The 16,206-nt window shown below is 52.4% G+C and overlaps 1 protein-coding gene across 3 annotated transcripts; it reads left to right on the top strand.

Moving 5' to 3' along the window:
• Nucleotides 1–1,940: 1,940 nt before the first annotated feature.
• Nucleotides 1,941–11,783, top strand: NPHS2 (NPHS2 stomatin family member, podocin). Of its 3 annotated transcripts, XM_067532497.1 has the most exons (9): nt 1,941–2,258; nt 3,111–3,214; nt 4,471–4,543; nt 5,825–5,907; nt 7,966–8,169; nt 8,933–8,988; nt 9,613–9,691; nt 10,613–10,913; nt 11,148–11,783. In XM_067532497.1, exons 1-8 carry the CDS (start codon nt 1,955–1,957, stop codon nt 10,883–10,885), a joined length of 1,176 nt encoding a protein of 391 aa, XP_067388598.1. In that variant the 5' UTR covers nt 1,941–1,954; the 3' UTR covers nt 10,886–10,913; nt 11,148–11,783. The 3 variants fall into 3 exon arrangements, with proteins under 3 accessions (XP_067388598.1, XP_067388597.1, XP_067388599.1); XM_067532496.1 differs by having other exon boundaries at nt 10,613–11,783; XM_067532498.1 differs by lacking the exons at nt 10,613–10,913; nt 11,148–11,783 and adding an exon at nt 10,414–10,604.
• The last annotated feature ends 4,423 nt before the right edge of the window (nt 11,784–16,206 follow it).

Consider the following 16,206-nt stretch of genomic DNA (forward strand, 5'->3'; position numbering starts at 1 on the left):
GAAGGGAATGAAGAATGAGTAAGAATCTCTAACATCCGCCATGCACTGGCTTCCCTTGTCTGGCAATGCAGATGGTGGGATAGCTCCAGTGCTTATACGCCCACCACTAGGACAACAGTGTCCGGGCCTGACTAGGCTCAACCTGCCAAGGCATTCACAAGCATAAGTTAGACTACGGTTATAGCAGCTAGGCTAGAAGCAGGGTGTACCAAGTCACTTGGCTGGGGAAGATTTCTCTGGGGCAGGGGATTACTTCTGCAAATATAAAGTCCCTTAGTTTCATTTTAATGTAAAAAGGCTTGAACATTTCAGCTGCTCATTTTTTATTTCTTTATCATACAGGGTTATGCAGAGTTGAGCTTTCAGCAGCGCAACAATTCATTCTAAAGCTCTCTAGAAGAAGATCCTTATTTTCTTTAGCATCACCATTAACTTTATCATCCCACACTAAATACTGTCGTTCACAGCAGTAAATGTACATAGCTAAGTTTCCTGCTTTTCATGCGGATCTATAAAGGACCAGCCACACTTCTGGAACCATATATAAATCAATAACCATACTGCAGCCTTCGCTTTGCCCACCAGTGAAATGCAGTATCTTCTGCAGGTGAAATATAGCAGCTAGTTAACAGCGCACAGCAACATTTAGCAATAGTCTGGGGCAAGAAGTGAAGGATATCAACTGAAACTGCAGGAAGGAACAGTTACGGTCCACCAGCAGATACTAACGAGAACCAAGGGGAGAAAGAGACAGAGAGAAATAAACGGAAGCAGCAGTCAGGCATTTTAAAAAAACTTTTGGGGTTTTCCCTCTTCCTGCATTAACAATCCATTGAAACCAATTTCTGTGAGCCCCAAATTTAAGCCACCATGAAAGAGGATTTTCCTCTCCCACTAGGAGAAACGCTTTATGCAGTTTACCCTGTAAGACTTAACCTTCTGTCTGCTAGTAGGCATGTACTGACAACCCATTGTTCCTGTCTGATCTAGCATGCAAGGGAAGGGTATCCTTCAGAGAGCTGCTGAGTGGGTGTGTTATTGTAACCCCACAACACTTCATATCTTGAGACACTGAAGAGCTATTTTAGGCACAAAATTTAGGTGCTGTAATTTAAACAAGAGACTTAAAGGCCCCACACCTCAGTGTCTCCAGCTGTAAAATGGGGATGATGATAATGCCCTTCTCTGTAAAGCACTTGGAGATCTGTTGATGAGCCTCTCTAGGAAGGAGCGAGGTATTATTGTTATTAATCCTGCAATGAGTCCTCACGGAGCCACACTGACGTCAACCGAGCTCGGCACCAGGGAGCACATTGCAGCATTAGAGCCTAACTGCCGCACTTGAATCTGAAAAGCGACGGAGTGGGTGCATTCAGATGAGAGCAGTTGTATGTCAGCATGCCCATTGTGCGTTGGGGACCCAAACATGGGTTCCTAGGGAGCGGAGCCTGCAGAGAGCAATCCTTCCCTCCCCACCCCACCCCACCCCACCCCACCCCAAGCCCCAACAGAGACAGTTTCTAAATGTGGGAAATAGTCAGGATTTGACTTGAGCAGTTGCTCTCAACAGCAAAGGTTTGGGATTCACCACCTAAGTCATGATGCTAGAGATGCCAGGAGAGCTCAGTGACCTCACGGGTCAGATGGCTGCATTTGGGGGGAGGAGGGGTGACCTTACAGTGACTTGATGTGAGTGGCAATGCAGTTTATGCCCACCCAAGCCTTATCATGGATTCCACCATCTTGGCATCCGACTGGGGAGAGCTGAGCCTTCCTGAAACCTCCCTGCCAGTGCTGGGTGATGGAAGGACAGCGTCTGGGAAACAGCTTGCTTAGCTCACTGTCCAACAGGTCGAACACGCCCCATAGTGTGCTCGACACCTCCCCCACGCCCCGATAAATTCCCAAGCACCGGCCCTCCTGCTGCCACAGCAAGCTGCTTCCCAACAGCTGCATGCACCTCCGCTCACAGCCCCTGATGAGGATGGAAAAGCGGTCCCGCAGCTCTTCCGGTGAATCCCGCAGGAGAAACAGAGAGCATACAGATGCACAGGGCAGGCGAGAGAAGGTGGAGAGCAGAAGAGGAGCCAGCAAGGACCGAAAGGGGCTCCAGCGGGGGCAAGCAAAGGAAGTCAAGAGCCCCATGGAGACAGAGAGCAGGGTGCCGAGCTCCACGGTGGTGGACGTGGATGACGTGGTGTCTTTCGATGAGGAAACGGAGGTGATGGCGCTGCTGGAAAGCGAGCGACAAGAGGAAGGTAGGATTTAGTAAGGGTGGGAGAGCAGGGGCCACAGAGGCTCCTGGCTTGTGGGGCACTGGGCTCTGATTCTGCCCTGCTCCCTGTATTGTCCTTTACACCAGTGCAAAGGGAGAGCAAAGTGGGTGAGACCTGCGCTACTACACACAGGAGCAAGCATTCACACAAACCCCTGGGCTGGATTTTCAGAAGAGCTCAACACCAGACACTGGGGCTAGCCAGGCTGGTCAGAGAAATCAGGGCCTGTTCCATTTCCAATAAAGCAACGGATTTAGCTGCAAGCAGCATTCCCCCTGTGTCCCGCCAGGCCTCAGAGCACTGCTCTTGAACTGTGGTAGGCCATGGCTCACTGGCTGTATTACCCCTTAGCCCTGAGATGCATGGGGATTATTTACCACCCCCAGATGGAAGAAGTTTGCCTCCGTTCCAGTTTGCAGCACCAATTGCTGCCTCGGAAGGAAGCATTTCAGGCAGTAAACTCATGCAGCAGCTTCCCCTGGAGACATGGTCTCCAGCAGATAAAACCCAGCCTGTGCTCTAACAGGGCTACCAAGCCTTGCACAGTGGGACAGATCCCTGATCGGGTGCTGTCAGTTCAGGAAGTGTGTTTGCAGTGCCAGGAGGAGCCCTGCTCAGGGATAAACACTGGGCCAGCATACACCCCACTCCCGTTTATCCTGAACTGGGAAAGGAATCTGGTGCCCTGACGGAGCCAGGAGGGAGCTATATCTATGTTCATGAGGGGAAGGGTTGGGCGTTCAGGCCTGGTTTACACCTAAAGAGATGATTGACCTAGCCAGTACTATGGAAATAGGCACCTGCTAATGTGTTCATTCTTTATTTTTTCCGTAGGTATGATGTCTCCAGGCCTAGGCATCTGTGAGTGGCTTCTTACCATCTTGTCCCTTCTCTTCATCATATTGACCTTTCCCATTTCTGTCTGGTTCTGCATGAAGGTGAGGCTATTCATGGAGCACTGGACTTTCAACCTTATTCATGGAATTTTAACATAGTTTGTGTGTGTAATTTCCTGGAGTTTTAAAAAAACAAACTGAAACCACAGAAGTTCCATCATGTGCTATCCTACTGACATCCACATAGATCATCAGCAGGGTCAGAACCGTAGATCCCCCACTCAGCTCTCAGCCCTCTGCGCCAATGAGGAACTGATGGCAGTAGTAGATTATTATCCTCTACATGGACTGGCACTAGAGGGGGATGCGACACACAGCCAGATGGTTTCACAGATAGTGGGACCTTGGGTTCCATGCAAGGCTGTGGAAGGGAATGTGCTCTAGTGAACAGACTCTGCGGCCCATTCCCCTCCAACAAGGTTCTGTCTTGTCCTCACCCTTGGCTCCAGTCCTATCTGCCCCACCTAGCCAGCCCCAGTCTCCATTCCTCAGACTTTTCATCGCCGTCCCAGTCTCCTGTGCCCAGCCAGTCCCAGTTCCCTGCTCCCAGCCCTTCATCCCATCTGTCTCCGTCTCCCCCATCCCCACTGGCTCCCAGTCCCTGGTTCCTACCCCAGTCTCCTGGTCCATTCTCAGTATCCCTCCCCAGTCTGACTCCTTGCCCCAGTCTCTTTGCCCAGCCAGTCCCAGTTCCCCCCTTGCAGGCTGGCTCCTCTCAGATCTGTCTCCCCTCCCCCACTCCACTGCTTCCCAGTCCCAGGCTCCCCTATGGTGGCTCTCAGACCCTTTTCCCTTCCCAGCTTCCTCTCTGTCTCCTTGCACAGCTAGTCCCAGTCTCCCCAACCCCAACTCACAGTCCTAGACGTTCCCCTCCTCCCCCACACCCCACCCACCCAAATTCTTCATCCCAATCTATTTGCCCCACCCCAGATCTGGCTCTTGCCCCCTCCTCCTTTACGCCGCCCCCGGCTCAGGAGGAGGATAGTTGAGAGCACCGGGGAGACAGGCTCCCTGCTCTCAGGTCCAGTGGCCTAGAGCAGGCCATAGATGCAGTTGCCATAGAGTCTCTGGGCCCGATTCTCAGTGAGTGTGAATGGAGAGAACAGCACAGGCGTGAATGGGGTTGCACCAGCGTACAGCAGCTGAGAACTTGGCCTTTTTGTCTGGCTAGCTCTGCATAGTTTGCCTTTCGGTGGTCTTCCCCAAGCCCTGATTTCTCCAGCTTCTCTGACGACGCTGCGCCCATTCCCCCAGAGCCTCCCCCACTCCCTTTCCAGCCTCTTTGCCTCCCACTGCAGATCGTGCGGGAGTACGAGAGAGCCGTTGTGTTCCGGCTTGGGCACCTCCTTCCCGGAAGACCCCGAGGGCCCGGTAAGCAATTCATCTGCTCCTTCACCCCTTTCACTCACCCCACTCTCGCCAGGCCCCAAGGGGGCTGCAGTAAGTGCCAAGCCAATCACCCCATCCCCACTGTTCCAAGGGGATCCCAAGCCCAGTGTCCTCCTCCCAAGCCCGGCCCCTCTCATCCCACCCACCACAAATGTCCGTCCTGATCCAGGCCACCCTCTGCTTATCCCAAACGTCTATAATGGGATTGATCTGCCCTTCTCCTCTCCCTAACACCCCACCCTGTGTGCTCTGCCACTCTCCTCCCTTACCAGGTCTGCTAATGGCTGGCAACGTGGGGATTACCCTCAGCTACTGCCCCACGCAGGTGACTAGCTCCTCAAAGGGCTGGCTGCGGCCACAGCAGCTGAGTGGAACGAGGGTGGGGGGTCTGGAAATCCCGTGCCTGTTGCTTGCGGCTGCCTCAGCCCTCTCCATGCAGGCCGAGCCAAGAAAGGAGAAGGTGGGTCTCTGGAGCCGTGTTTTGGCTCCTTTCCTGGCTGTGGCAGCTCCTGTGGGGCTCCAGACACCTGCAGGCCTCCAGACATGGCTGAAGTGATGGGGTCAGGATTCATGCCCCATGGTTCCCTTCTGCCTCTCTGCAGGAGAGCAGCCCCTTCCTCTCCCCCATTGCAGGCAGTGGTCGTCTCCCTCTGCCCCTGCCTCTCACTGAACTAGGGATTGGTCTCTCCCACACGCGAAGGTGTACACTTGCCATGATCACCTTGCTCCATCCACACTCAGCAGGTGTTAGCTGCCTGGGGGGGGTCTTGCGCTGAGACCCCAGGGCCATAGCCCCTCTCGCCTCACAGCCCCCACGCACTGTGAGGACTGTAGGCAGTGATGGGCCTGACCCATCCAAACAGCTTCAGAAAAGTTCTGATCTGGATCCTGATCCAAATGTTACAGCACAGGCCCATTTGGTGCTCCCCTGTGAAGTGAGAACCCAGTGTGCTGAGTGGGGCCGAGCAAAGGGGAACAGTGAGTGACTCTGAATCCTTGGCACTGGATGGCCAGGGGAATCCCTCAGGGTCTGATATCTCTGCCCCATCCTTTGGGAAGAGTTTATTTCCCTTCCAACCACCTCCATACCTGCAGCAGGACATCAGGGCAATGTTGGAGACGCTGCAGCCCTGGGTCCTTCGCTAGGTCTTTGTCTTGTCCTACATAGTCCTGAGTTTGCTGCACTTGGGATCGGAGGGTGGGACTTTCTTCCACAGCATCCAGTCACATGCTGCTGTTCTGTCTCTCCCACCCCTTTTCCAGGCCTTTTCTTCTTCCTTCCCTGTCTGGACGCATACCACAAGGTAGATCTTCGCCTCAAAACCTTAGAGGTCCCCTTCCATGAGGTAAGCCAACTCCCTCCCATTTATTCCCTTGCATCTCTAGCGTTAGCCTTTCCTAGGGCTAGTGAGATCTGTTTGCTCCGCAGCAGAAAGATGGCATGAAATATTACACCTTCCCACAGGCAAGCTTAAGCCTAATGTTAATTGCAGCTAGTGTCTAGTGCTGGTCATTCTGCCCTGAAGCAATAAATGTATCCCACACTTAGATAGCACGCTTGATCCTGACGGATCCCAAAATGCTTTACAAACTGTACACATCCAGCATAGTGGAGGGGCAGCCAGCTGTGGGCAAAGGACACTAGCCGACTGGCATACTGCACACTGCTCATTGTTTCCAGCGCTCACAATCTTATTGCAAATCTGATGGTATTTGGTGTTTTTTATAAACCCCAGGTCCTGGAGTCAAGTGAATGGACAAGAATATCACTTTGTTTTTTTTCTTAATCAAAGCTAAGTATCTAGGTTTCACAGCTGTGCAGAAAGCTTGCAAATGTGACCAAAACACACCCTAATGACTCAAAAACAAGAAGGCAAAAATCCTACAGGTGGGGCGCTTTGTACTTTAAAAATCTGTGCTCCGCCAAGACGGAGGGTTCGTGATTTGAGATCTCGGTAGAGAGAAAAGAGCAGCCGAACGAGGAAGTGCCCACACAATAGTTTATTCAAGCAGCACTTTAAGCTATGAGTTACAAATTTTAAACTATTGCAAGCTGTTAACAGTTAGGAATCAGGCGCTTACCACAATGAGGATGGGGAGGCCCATTCTCCACCCTAATAAGCAAGTCGCAACCAGGGAGCCGAGCTGCCACATGGCATCCACTAGTACCTCCATGGAGAGCCTCAGGCAGGGTAGCAGCCGGGGGTCCCTAATATACCCCTTCCCTGATCCTAGCATAAGCTCATTGGTTACATCTCAATCCACTTAGGGATTGGGCCTTAACACTTGTTACTTTTTTTCTATTGGCAATTAGCTAGGGACCAATCCATAATAAGCTGCGGTTTAGTTGTTTACTGCTAAAGCTGGCCCTTAGCTGGTTTAAACTGGTTCTGCGGTCAGCCTACTTCTGTTTTCATCCCAAGGGTATTTCCAGGCCTCCAGGGTATTTCCAGCTCAAACGCTTGCTCATAAAGCCTACTCTTGCTCTAGGGCCTAGTCTTGTCATACTAAACTGTCCTCACATTACAATGCTCTTCCACACCCTACAAACTCTCACCATTTTTAATCCAAGCTCACGATTTTTGGACACGTAAAGAGGGCGATACCACATGACTGCCCAGCACAACACAACAAACACAACCCAACGCACCACTGCCCAGCACAGCACGACACAACACTGCACAAGAAGCAGGAGGGAGGAAGAGGTTTTGGCCAAAGACACTGGGCCAGGTTCTTACAAAAAGTGCCAAGGGGTCTTTAATTCCCACACGGAGGAGGCAGGCGTGTGGTTCTTAAGATTTCATCCGAAGGACCCCCACATAAGTAGGTGACGTATCTTATGGGCTGTGGAAGGACAGAGTCCATCATTTCCAGGGCTTAGGCAGACACAGGCCTGTAGGGAGCGGCTGTTCCTCTGCCCAAACGCTTTGTTTTCATCTATCTCCTGGGCTCCCTATCCCCGTATATATGCCTTATACCTGGCTGAATTACTAGTTAATAGCAGCGTCTACAACCCCCACCCGAGATCCTTAGCATGAGAGCTGCTTGGAGCAGGGACCGTCCTGCATGACTTCTAGCACACAGGAGACACTGCCATAAGAAGTGATAATCACATGGTGCTAAGTGCTGTACACACATAGGAAGAGACAGTCCCTGCCCAAACCACTTACCTGCAAAATAGAGAAGACTGGCCAAGGGCAGGAAGGAAAAGAGAGGCAAAGTGACTTGCCCAACGTCTCACAGTTGCTCTGGGGCAGAGCTGGGACCTGAACCCGAGATCTCCTGAGTCTCACCCCAGTTCCTTACCCACAAGCCATTCTGCCTCTCTCCCAGAGTCCCCAGCTCCTCCATCCCACCCTAGAGTTATCATAACTAGCTCCATCACCCCAACATTCTCTGTCTAGGTGGTGACCAAAGACATGGTGACCATGGAAATAGATGCCATCTGCTATTACCGGATGGAAAATGCCTCTCTCCTCCTCACCACCATGGCCAACCTCTCCAGTGCAGTCCAGTTGCTGGTGCAAACAACCATGAAGCGCTTGCTGGCCCATCGCTCCTTCAGTGAAATTCTCCTGGAGAGGAAGAGCATTGGCCAGGAAATGAAGGTATCGTCGCATGAAGGTGGGCAGCGGTGGGGACAGGGCTGTGGGGCTGTGCGGTACATCAGTCTTTCAATATATGGTGTACAAAGGACCTCGTCACGTCAGGTGACTTGCTGCACCCAATGAAGGCCAGCAGTGTGATGAGTTTACGTAGGAGACCCTTGGACAAGAGAGGCTGTGTGAGGGCAAAAAGCTTTGGTGAAACACATCCCTGAGGGCTGCGGCCACAGACGGAAACAGGAAATCAGCAAAGCTGACACAAAAGCAGCTGCTGAGAAGAAAACGGGGAAAGCAATCCACACTGGGAAATGATCAGCCGTCCAGATGCAAATGACACATTCAGGGACAAATTCAGACTCGGTATAAGAGGGCACCACCCGCTGATTTCAGTGGCGTTACACCAGGGCTGGATTTTTTGAGGAAGCAACAGTGCCTCTGAGTCAACTGACTTCTCTGGGAGCAAATCGGTCTGAGCATAGTGTCAGACCCAGAAACCGAGAGCAATGAAGAGGCACACAGCAGCCTGCCTGCTTGCTCTGCCCTCTACAGGGCTTTCTGTAGGTGTCCAATCTTTAGAGATGCTTGAGCCCGGTCAATGGAAGTGTTTTTCTGTAGCATGCACGAGTGTCCATAGCAGACACATCCCTTCAACAAGAGCTCTCGGGCAGTGAATTTTATGGGCTTGCACTATCTGTCTGAGTTGTTTGCGAACGCCTTGGCATGGTGCCACACACTGCCCACGGTCTGTATATCACCATTTCTCTAGGTTGCCTTGGACGCAGTCACATGTCGTTGGGGACTCAAGGTGGAGAGAACAGAAATGTAGGTAGGAAACATATGAAGGGGAGACCCAGCAGGGTAAAGACCCTCCCCTTGACTGCTAATGTCTGCTCCTTTTCTGCCTTTGCGCCTGAAGATCTATCCAGGGGTCATCCCCTCTGCACTCCACCCAGCCTGTCTCCTTTCCCCACCTACTCAGCACCTCCAGATGCTGGGCTGCAGATATTTAAATGGCACAAAACGCTCTTGTTGTGTTTTCCAGCTGGAGCCAGCTCCTCAGCAGTGTAGCTCAGCATAGGGCCATTGATGTCATCAGGGCTACACTCATTTACACCAGCTGGTGGTCTGGCACTGTTATGGCAATTCAGATTTCCCGGCCCAGCTACAAAGTAGAAAAGCTCAGCTGGGCCAATAGCAGGGCCTAGTCCAAGAATCAGATGGTCCCTTGGAAGGTGCTGAGTGGGTCAGACCCCAGCGGGGTGGGAGATGAGATGGGAAGGCTGGAAATCCAAATTCCAGGGGCTTTTGTAACCTGCCTCAGCCCAGGACAGGAGACGCTGGGGCACAGCGTTGGGCAGACAAGCAGCCTGGCGCCCCCACAGTCTGGTGCTACCCGTGGGCGTAGAATTCCAGGGCCTGTGTAACTCTGGTCTCGTCCTCCTACAGCAACCACGTGCGGCTGCCAGCTGAAGTGCAGCAGTCCCTGGCTGTGGAAGCAGAGGCCCAGAGACAGGCCAAAGTGAGGGTAGGATAACAGCCAATGCACCATCTTCCCATGCAGATCAACTCCCAGCCTTCCTGGTCATTTGGTCAGAGACCGTCTACACCACCAGGAGAGGAGATTCCCCCAAGGGCCCCAGCTGTCCCCACTTCTACTGGCTCCTCACCCCATAAGCCTTTCCTCTCACAGCACTGCCCCGCCACACCCTACGTTACACTAGGAAGGGTCTCCCTCTCTACCCAGACCCCCTCCCCCAATGGGGCTCTTTCCCCCTGTCAGCTCTGCCCAATGCCTGTGTTGCAATGTCTAAGTCCCTTTGTAGAGCTGGGCCATTTTCGCTGCCTGGAGCAGTTCCTTTATCGAACTCCTCCCGCTGGCGCTCCCTGCTGGCTGAGTCCAGGGTAGCCTTGGTCCCGGCACTAGCTGATGGGGAACCTCACAGGAGAGGGCAGGCGAAATGCTGGGGCACGGTGCCCATCAAAACCTGGACTGGCTGTTCCCTCCCTTGCTTCTCCTATAGCCCCCCTCCGCCAGAGAGATCTGCTCAGGCGTGATCCCCAGGAAGGCTCCTCTGGCCAGCCCACGGGTACCTGACCCAGAGGCTGGGAACCCTCCTTTAAAGAATAACACAGGAGGAGGTAGGTGCTGCAGTCGGTCACCCTGCTGCAGTCCCAGCCTCTCTGAGCAGAGGTGGCAGAGGAACCCTGGCCTGCATGGCTTATTCCACTCCCTCCTTTGCTCAGCAGGAGTCACTGCAGGGACTAAGGCAGGAGCACTGGCCATGGGGGAGCTTGCAGACATTCCAGCCCAGCCTTTCCACTAAGATTCACTGTAAGAAACAATGTCAGCTCCCCATCAGACAGACCCTCACAGCTCCTGCCAGCCTCCGTGGGGCCAGCCCAGGGGAAGGGTGAAGAAACAGATCTTCGTTCCCTTGTACTGCAGGTGATCGCTGCCGAGGGGGAGAAGGCTGCCTCCGAATCCCTGAAGATGGCAGCCGAGATCTTAGCCAGCGCCCCAGCTGCTGTCCAGCTCCGCTACCTGCACACGCTGCAATGCCTGTCCACAGAGAAACCTTCCATCGTTGTCCTACCGTTGCCCTTTGACCTAATGAATCTCGTATCCGCGGGTAGCCACAACTCCACGGGCGGCAGCCTTCCCACCAGCGCCCCCAATCACCCTGAAGCTCCAAAGGACAAGGACTCCCCCATGCTATAGAGCCATGCCACGGGGAGCTGGCACTCAGGTGGGGACATGATGCCAGCCCTCCAGCATGAACTATGGATGGGGTGGGATGAGAAGCGAGCAGGGGCCTGTGATATCAAGTGGGCTTGATATGGAGGTTTGAGTTTGCTTTGAAGAAACTTTCCTGCTCATCCAGTGTGTGAGGAGCAAGAATGGAGCTGGAGGGGGTGGGGGGGGAGAGGGGACGAGAGCTCCCTCTGCATCTCCCCATTTCATTGCCTCATTCACTTTGCAGTGCTGAGGAGGAGTGCTGAGGAGCAACTTCTTCTCCCAGCCCCAAAGCTGGAGCCCTAGAGATGCACTCGATTGTTCCAGTTAGGCTGGTTGGATAGCCTAGATGTGTTCTTATTAAAAGCCCAAAATATCAGCCTCTCCCTTCCCAACCCCCACAAAGTGATCTGGCTGGAATCATTTACATTGCAAAAGCCCAGGGCCCAGAAGAAGCGAGGAGGCCCACAGGGACGCCCCCTGTAACATGTCCGTCGGAGGCTGTGGATCATCCAGGGGTCCATATGCTCGGGCAGCTCTGGAGATCTTCTTGCTGTCACTCACTGAGAAGCGGGCATCTCTTCAAAGAAGGGCAGCTGGTGAGAAGTGCCAGCCCAGTTATAACGTGAGCTACACGAGACCTCTTTCAGTCCCTCTTGAGTGCACCCCGCTGGGGACAGGTTTCGCTACCTTCATCCCTGCCTGGGTGGAACCCCCGTGGTCTTGGTCTGATCCCTGGCCTGGGTCTCCGGGGCTGCAGCCCCCTACCTCCCCACCATGTTAATGCAACTGGCCCAGCTGGGCCCCTGTAAACCCTATGCCTCCAGAAGCCTATCACAGCGGCTGAATAAAAAGACTGAAAAGAACTGCTTCAGACTTACATATTAATCATTCACCCAAAGGGTCATGCAGTCAGAGCCAAGGATCACATGCTACACACCTAGCCCCACCTTTCCTCTCACTCACACCTTCATCTTCCCTTGCAGGTTTTGGCAAGGGCCCCTCACCCACTTAACTCCATCTCTGGCTGGAACAGCCTGCCTGCTGCAGGTTCTCCCTCGCTCAGTGGGTCTCTGGCTGCGTCCCCCATCCCGGCAGCTGATGACAAACCCTTCTCCCCAAACCAGGGGAGGGGCTTTATAACTGTTCATGGTCTTTTACATCTGTAGGCTTTCAGCCTTGGCAGCCTCTCTGCCTGGCATCTGGAGAATAGCAGCTTCCCATGTAATGGCCCCAACTAGTGTCATCTTAACTCCCCTGAACCTGTTTACCCCAGGTGGCTTATCCTGACATTTGGTTAATTTCCTGCTTGTTTCCCTCAAACAGCCTCTGACTGTACCCCAGACAGACTGGCAGGCTAATGCCAAGCACATAGGGTGTTCATGACAGCTAATACTGCTAGTTCCCGCATTCTCCATCTGTGCAACTGAAGCATTGACTACAAAGGGCAGACTAGAGTTGGAGCAGTAAGTGGGCAGCCTCAGGGGAATAGCGTCCCCCCTTGATTTCTCCATCACTTGCCAGCTGCTGGGGTCTGGGCTGGCATGGCCTAACGTGTGAAGGGGCTGGGCCAGGGAGAGCAGACGGGCAGCACAGCAGAAAGCAAGGTGGAGCCCTTGCTGTTCCAGCTCCTTTCTGGGTGGTAGTGTCAATTGTTAATGAGCTCCGGGAACAGCCATGTGGGCTGGTGCTGCTGGGTGGGAACGGCATACGGACAAATTGGCGTGCATCTGGCTGTGGGGTGGGGAAGGGGCACTGCCTGCAGCCAGGCTGACACTACCAGCCACGCTGACTCCTAGCAGCACTTCCGTCCCCAAGGGAGCTGCTGCCCTTCTGCCCTAGTGTGAGCGGGGCTCCTAGCTCCATGAGGTGGACGCAGCCCAGTCTGAAGGCATAGCACCCTCCTCTCCAGACCAGTCTGCACCATGCATGACTGTGATAGGGTGAATGAGGTGAGACAACCAACCCCCTTTGTGGCCCGGGAGCCTGCTCCTGAAATGGATACCGCAGACATTCATAGGGTAAGCCAGCTGTATTGCTGCTAGTTGCTACTAGATGGCTCCCTAGAATGGGACACAGGCAGAATTCTCATCGTCTGCGTGTATGTGAGACATGAATACGATAACAGAGATGGGTCCTTCTTAGGGAACGAAAGGCTGAGAGAGAAACTACAAATCCTGGTGGAGTCCCTGTGAGATAGTGAAAGCAGGGAGCCAGTGACTTCTGTCACGAGTTTTAAAGAGCAGTGGTTTTCAACCACGGGTACATGTAGCCCTGGAGGTACACAGAGGTCTTCCAAGGGGTACATCAATTCATCTAGACATTTGCCTAGTTTTACATGTACATAAAAAGCACTAGCATAGTCAGTACACACTAAAATTTCATACACAATGACTTGTTTATACTGCCCTATATACTATACACTGAAAGGTAAGTACAATATTTATATTCCAATTGATTCATTTTATAACTATGTGGTAAAAATGAAAGGAAGCCATTTTTCAGTAACTGTGCAGTGACACTTTTGTATTTTTATGTCTGATTTTGTAATCAAGTAGTTTTTAAGTGAGGTGAAACTTGGAGGTACGCAAGACAAATCAGATTCCTGAAAGGGGTACAGTAGTCTGGAAAGGTTGAGAGCCACTGTGACAGAGAATAGCAACTTTTCTATAGCCTTATTCAACTGCCCTATAGAATCTTACAGCCAGGTGATGATTCTCTATTCAGTCCCAGCGGATGGCCCATAGAACAGGTAGAATGCTCAAAAACCCCCAACAGCACTCAGCGTCATCTCTCCAGAAGGCTCTTTAAGATCTGTAGTTCCCTATTCGATTTGATAGACTTTTCCCCATAGCAAAAGCATGTAGCATGTGCTAGCAAATCCTGTACAGTCCTAGTACTGCATTGTATTCCTGACCCTCCCTACCCCACATTTGGGCATCCCCACAGCTCTGCTACTGCTCCTCTTATCTACTCTCAAGTATCCCTCCTAAAAGCAGAGCAACCTAGTTGATAGGGCACTGGGCTGGCACTCAGGAGATACGGATCCGGTTTGTGGCTCTGGGCATGTCTCTTCCCCTCTCTGTGGCTCAGTTTCCCCATCTGTGACATGGAAATAATGATACCCATCTCCATAAAGTGCTTTGAGACCTATGGCTGGAATGAACTATATAAGAGCTGGGTGTTGTTATTAAGATTACAGAAATTCCCAACCCAGTCAAATTGCTCAGCAGTGTGGAAGTAGATCACTGCCCACCAATGCTGAGCTGGAGAGCACCTTGTGATCCCTCCCCTGGACAAGTGCGCACTCACTGGTGTTCTGGGATGGGTAGCCCCAGCAGTGTCATCCAGGCCATTGACTCCCTGCACCAGTGAGCTCTGGCGATTGTGTGTTTAGCTCTCTTTTCACTCAGCCCTTGCTTGCTGCTGACCACTGTAAGGGGAGGCCATGTGGTGCTGGGGTGAGATAGTTTCCTGATAGTGATGCCTCACTATACTGCATCAGCACAATGGAGATGGACTAGCAGGTAAAGGGTTAATCCTTGGACTATTAGGGACAAGTGCAAGGGACAAGGCCAAACCTCTGAGCAGCCTGTGCTGTCCTGGGTCTCCACCCCACCTTCCTCTCCTCCCATTCTGCAGCCAACCTTCTCCCAGCTACTGCATCCACCTTGGGGGTTCTTTCCCTACCTGCCTCTAGGACCCCTTATCCTCCTGTTTCTCCCCCGCACCACTCCTCTTTAGAGGTATATTAGCCAGTCTTCTAAGGCTAAGGAAATTCTCAGCCAAACATCTGAGCAGATGGGAAGGAAGAAATCCAGCCTGTGACTCAGTTATCACAATTTGGGCTGTATACCAGAATCCTGCAGTTCCTGAGTCAGTAGCGCATCCAGGCAGAGGAATGGTCTGTCACAGGGAACTGGCTTTTGGGAAATTTGGCATCGCCAGCCTCTCTTAGTCTCCACTGAAGACCTTGAGATGAGTGGAGACCACTCCCCCACCCCCAGCTAGTTCGGATTATTGAATGGAGGCAGCTCATCAGGCTCCCCCACCCAAAGGGACCTGGGACGAAAGGGTTTCAGCAGCAATGTAACTTCAGAGGGAAATGTGTCAATCAAGCAAAATAGTTTGTTTCCCCCCCGATGTTTCTCAACTATATGCAGACTCTCTGGGTTGAGCTGACCACTGGACATGTTTTTAGAGCTGCTCTTTAAATACCTGAGAGGAGGGACTCTGCGAATCACCATGGAAATAACACAACCGCAGTGAGACACCACCAAGTTAATAGGTCAGCGCACACATGGTACGGCAGCCCTAACCAAGCGCATGCGCACACACACACAGGTCTGTTTATAGCCTTGCAGAAAGTCAGGGGTCTTTTTGTCACTAAAAAGCTTTGCAGCAACACTAAATTAAATAAGGAAATTGGGTGAGATCTCTTTCCAAGCCACAAGAGGGCACCACTGTCCCAACAGGTTCTGGAATCTTTACTTTTTGTGTCTCTATCCCTCCCAAAGAGCACTGGCTCTACAGCCCTGTGCTCTTCAATCTCCATCTGCACACACAGCTGAACATGGGCGGGAGCAGCGCAGGCTCCCTCAGCTGCCTTTGACCTGAGATCATGTGGGACTGGGAAGATGTGGATGCTCATGCCTTGGGGATGGAAAGAGACTCGCTCATGTCACAGAGGCTGGCCCCCAGCTGCTCAGCTGATAACAGCAGCCAGCAATCTGGATCTGGATCATAAGCCATGTTCTAGATGAGCTCTGGATCTCAGGTGATCCCTGGACCCAGCCATCTTCCCCAGGGACCCTCATTTAAGGCCTAAACAAGTTGGTAATTTCCCTTCAGGCTGTCTAGAAATTAACAAGGGCCCCATGGGAATTATCTTCAGGATATTGCAGCAAACCTTAGGGGCCTGATTGTGATGTGAGTTCCACTGCAGTAATCTGGAATAGCACCACCACCTACCTCTTATCTGGTGCTTTTCAGCAGTAGTTCTCAAAGCACTTCACACAGGCAGTCAGGCTCTTTATCCCCATTTTGAACTCCACTGACTTCAATAGCCTATCTAGGATAATGGACCCAACCAGCTGCCCTTTGGGCTCAGCTGTCTCCACACTCACTTGGCTTTGAAACTGGCAGAAAGAGGAGAAACTCCCCTGATGGGATAGACAAAATCCTGTTTGCATCCGACTGGCCAAGGCCATGTTCTCATTGGATTTATTTATGACATCATACCCATATGCCAATCCCTGCTGAAATCAGGATAGCTCCTCATCAGTCCCTCCCCAAACCACCCCCTC

Source organism: Emydura macquarii, unplaced genomic scaffold, assembly GCF_026122565.2.
Source record: "Emydura macquarii macquarii isolate MOO-44397 ecotype Brisbane River unplaced genomic scaffold, CSIRO-AGI_Emac_v2 contig_3287, whole genome shotgun sequence".
Taxonomy (NCBI): Eukaryota; Metazoa; Chordata; order Testudines; family Chelidae; genus Emydura; species Emydura macquarii.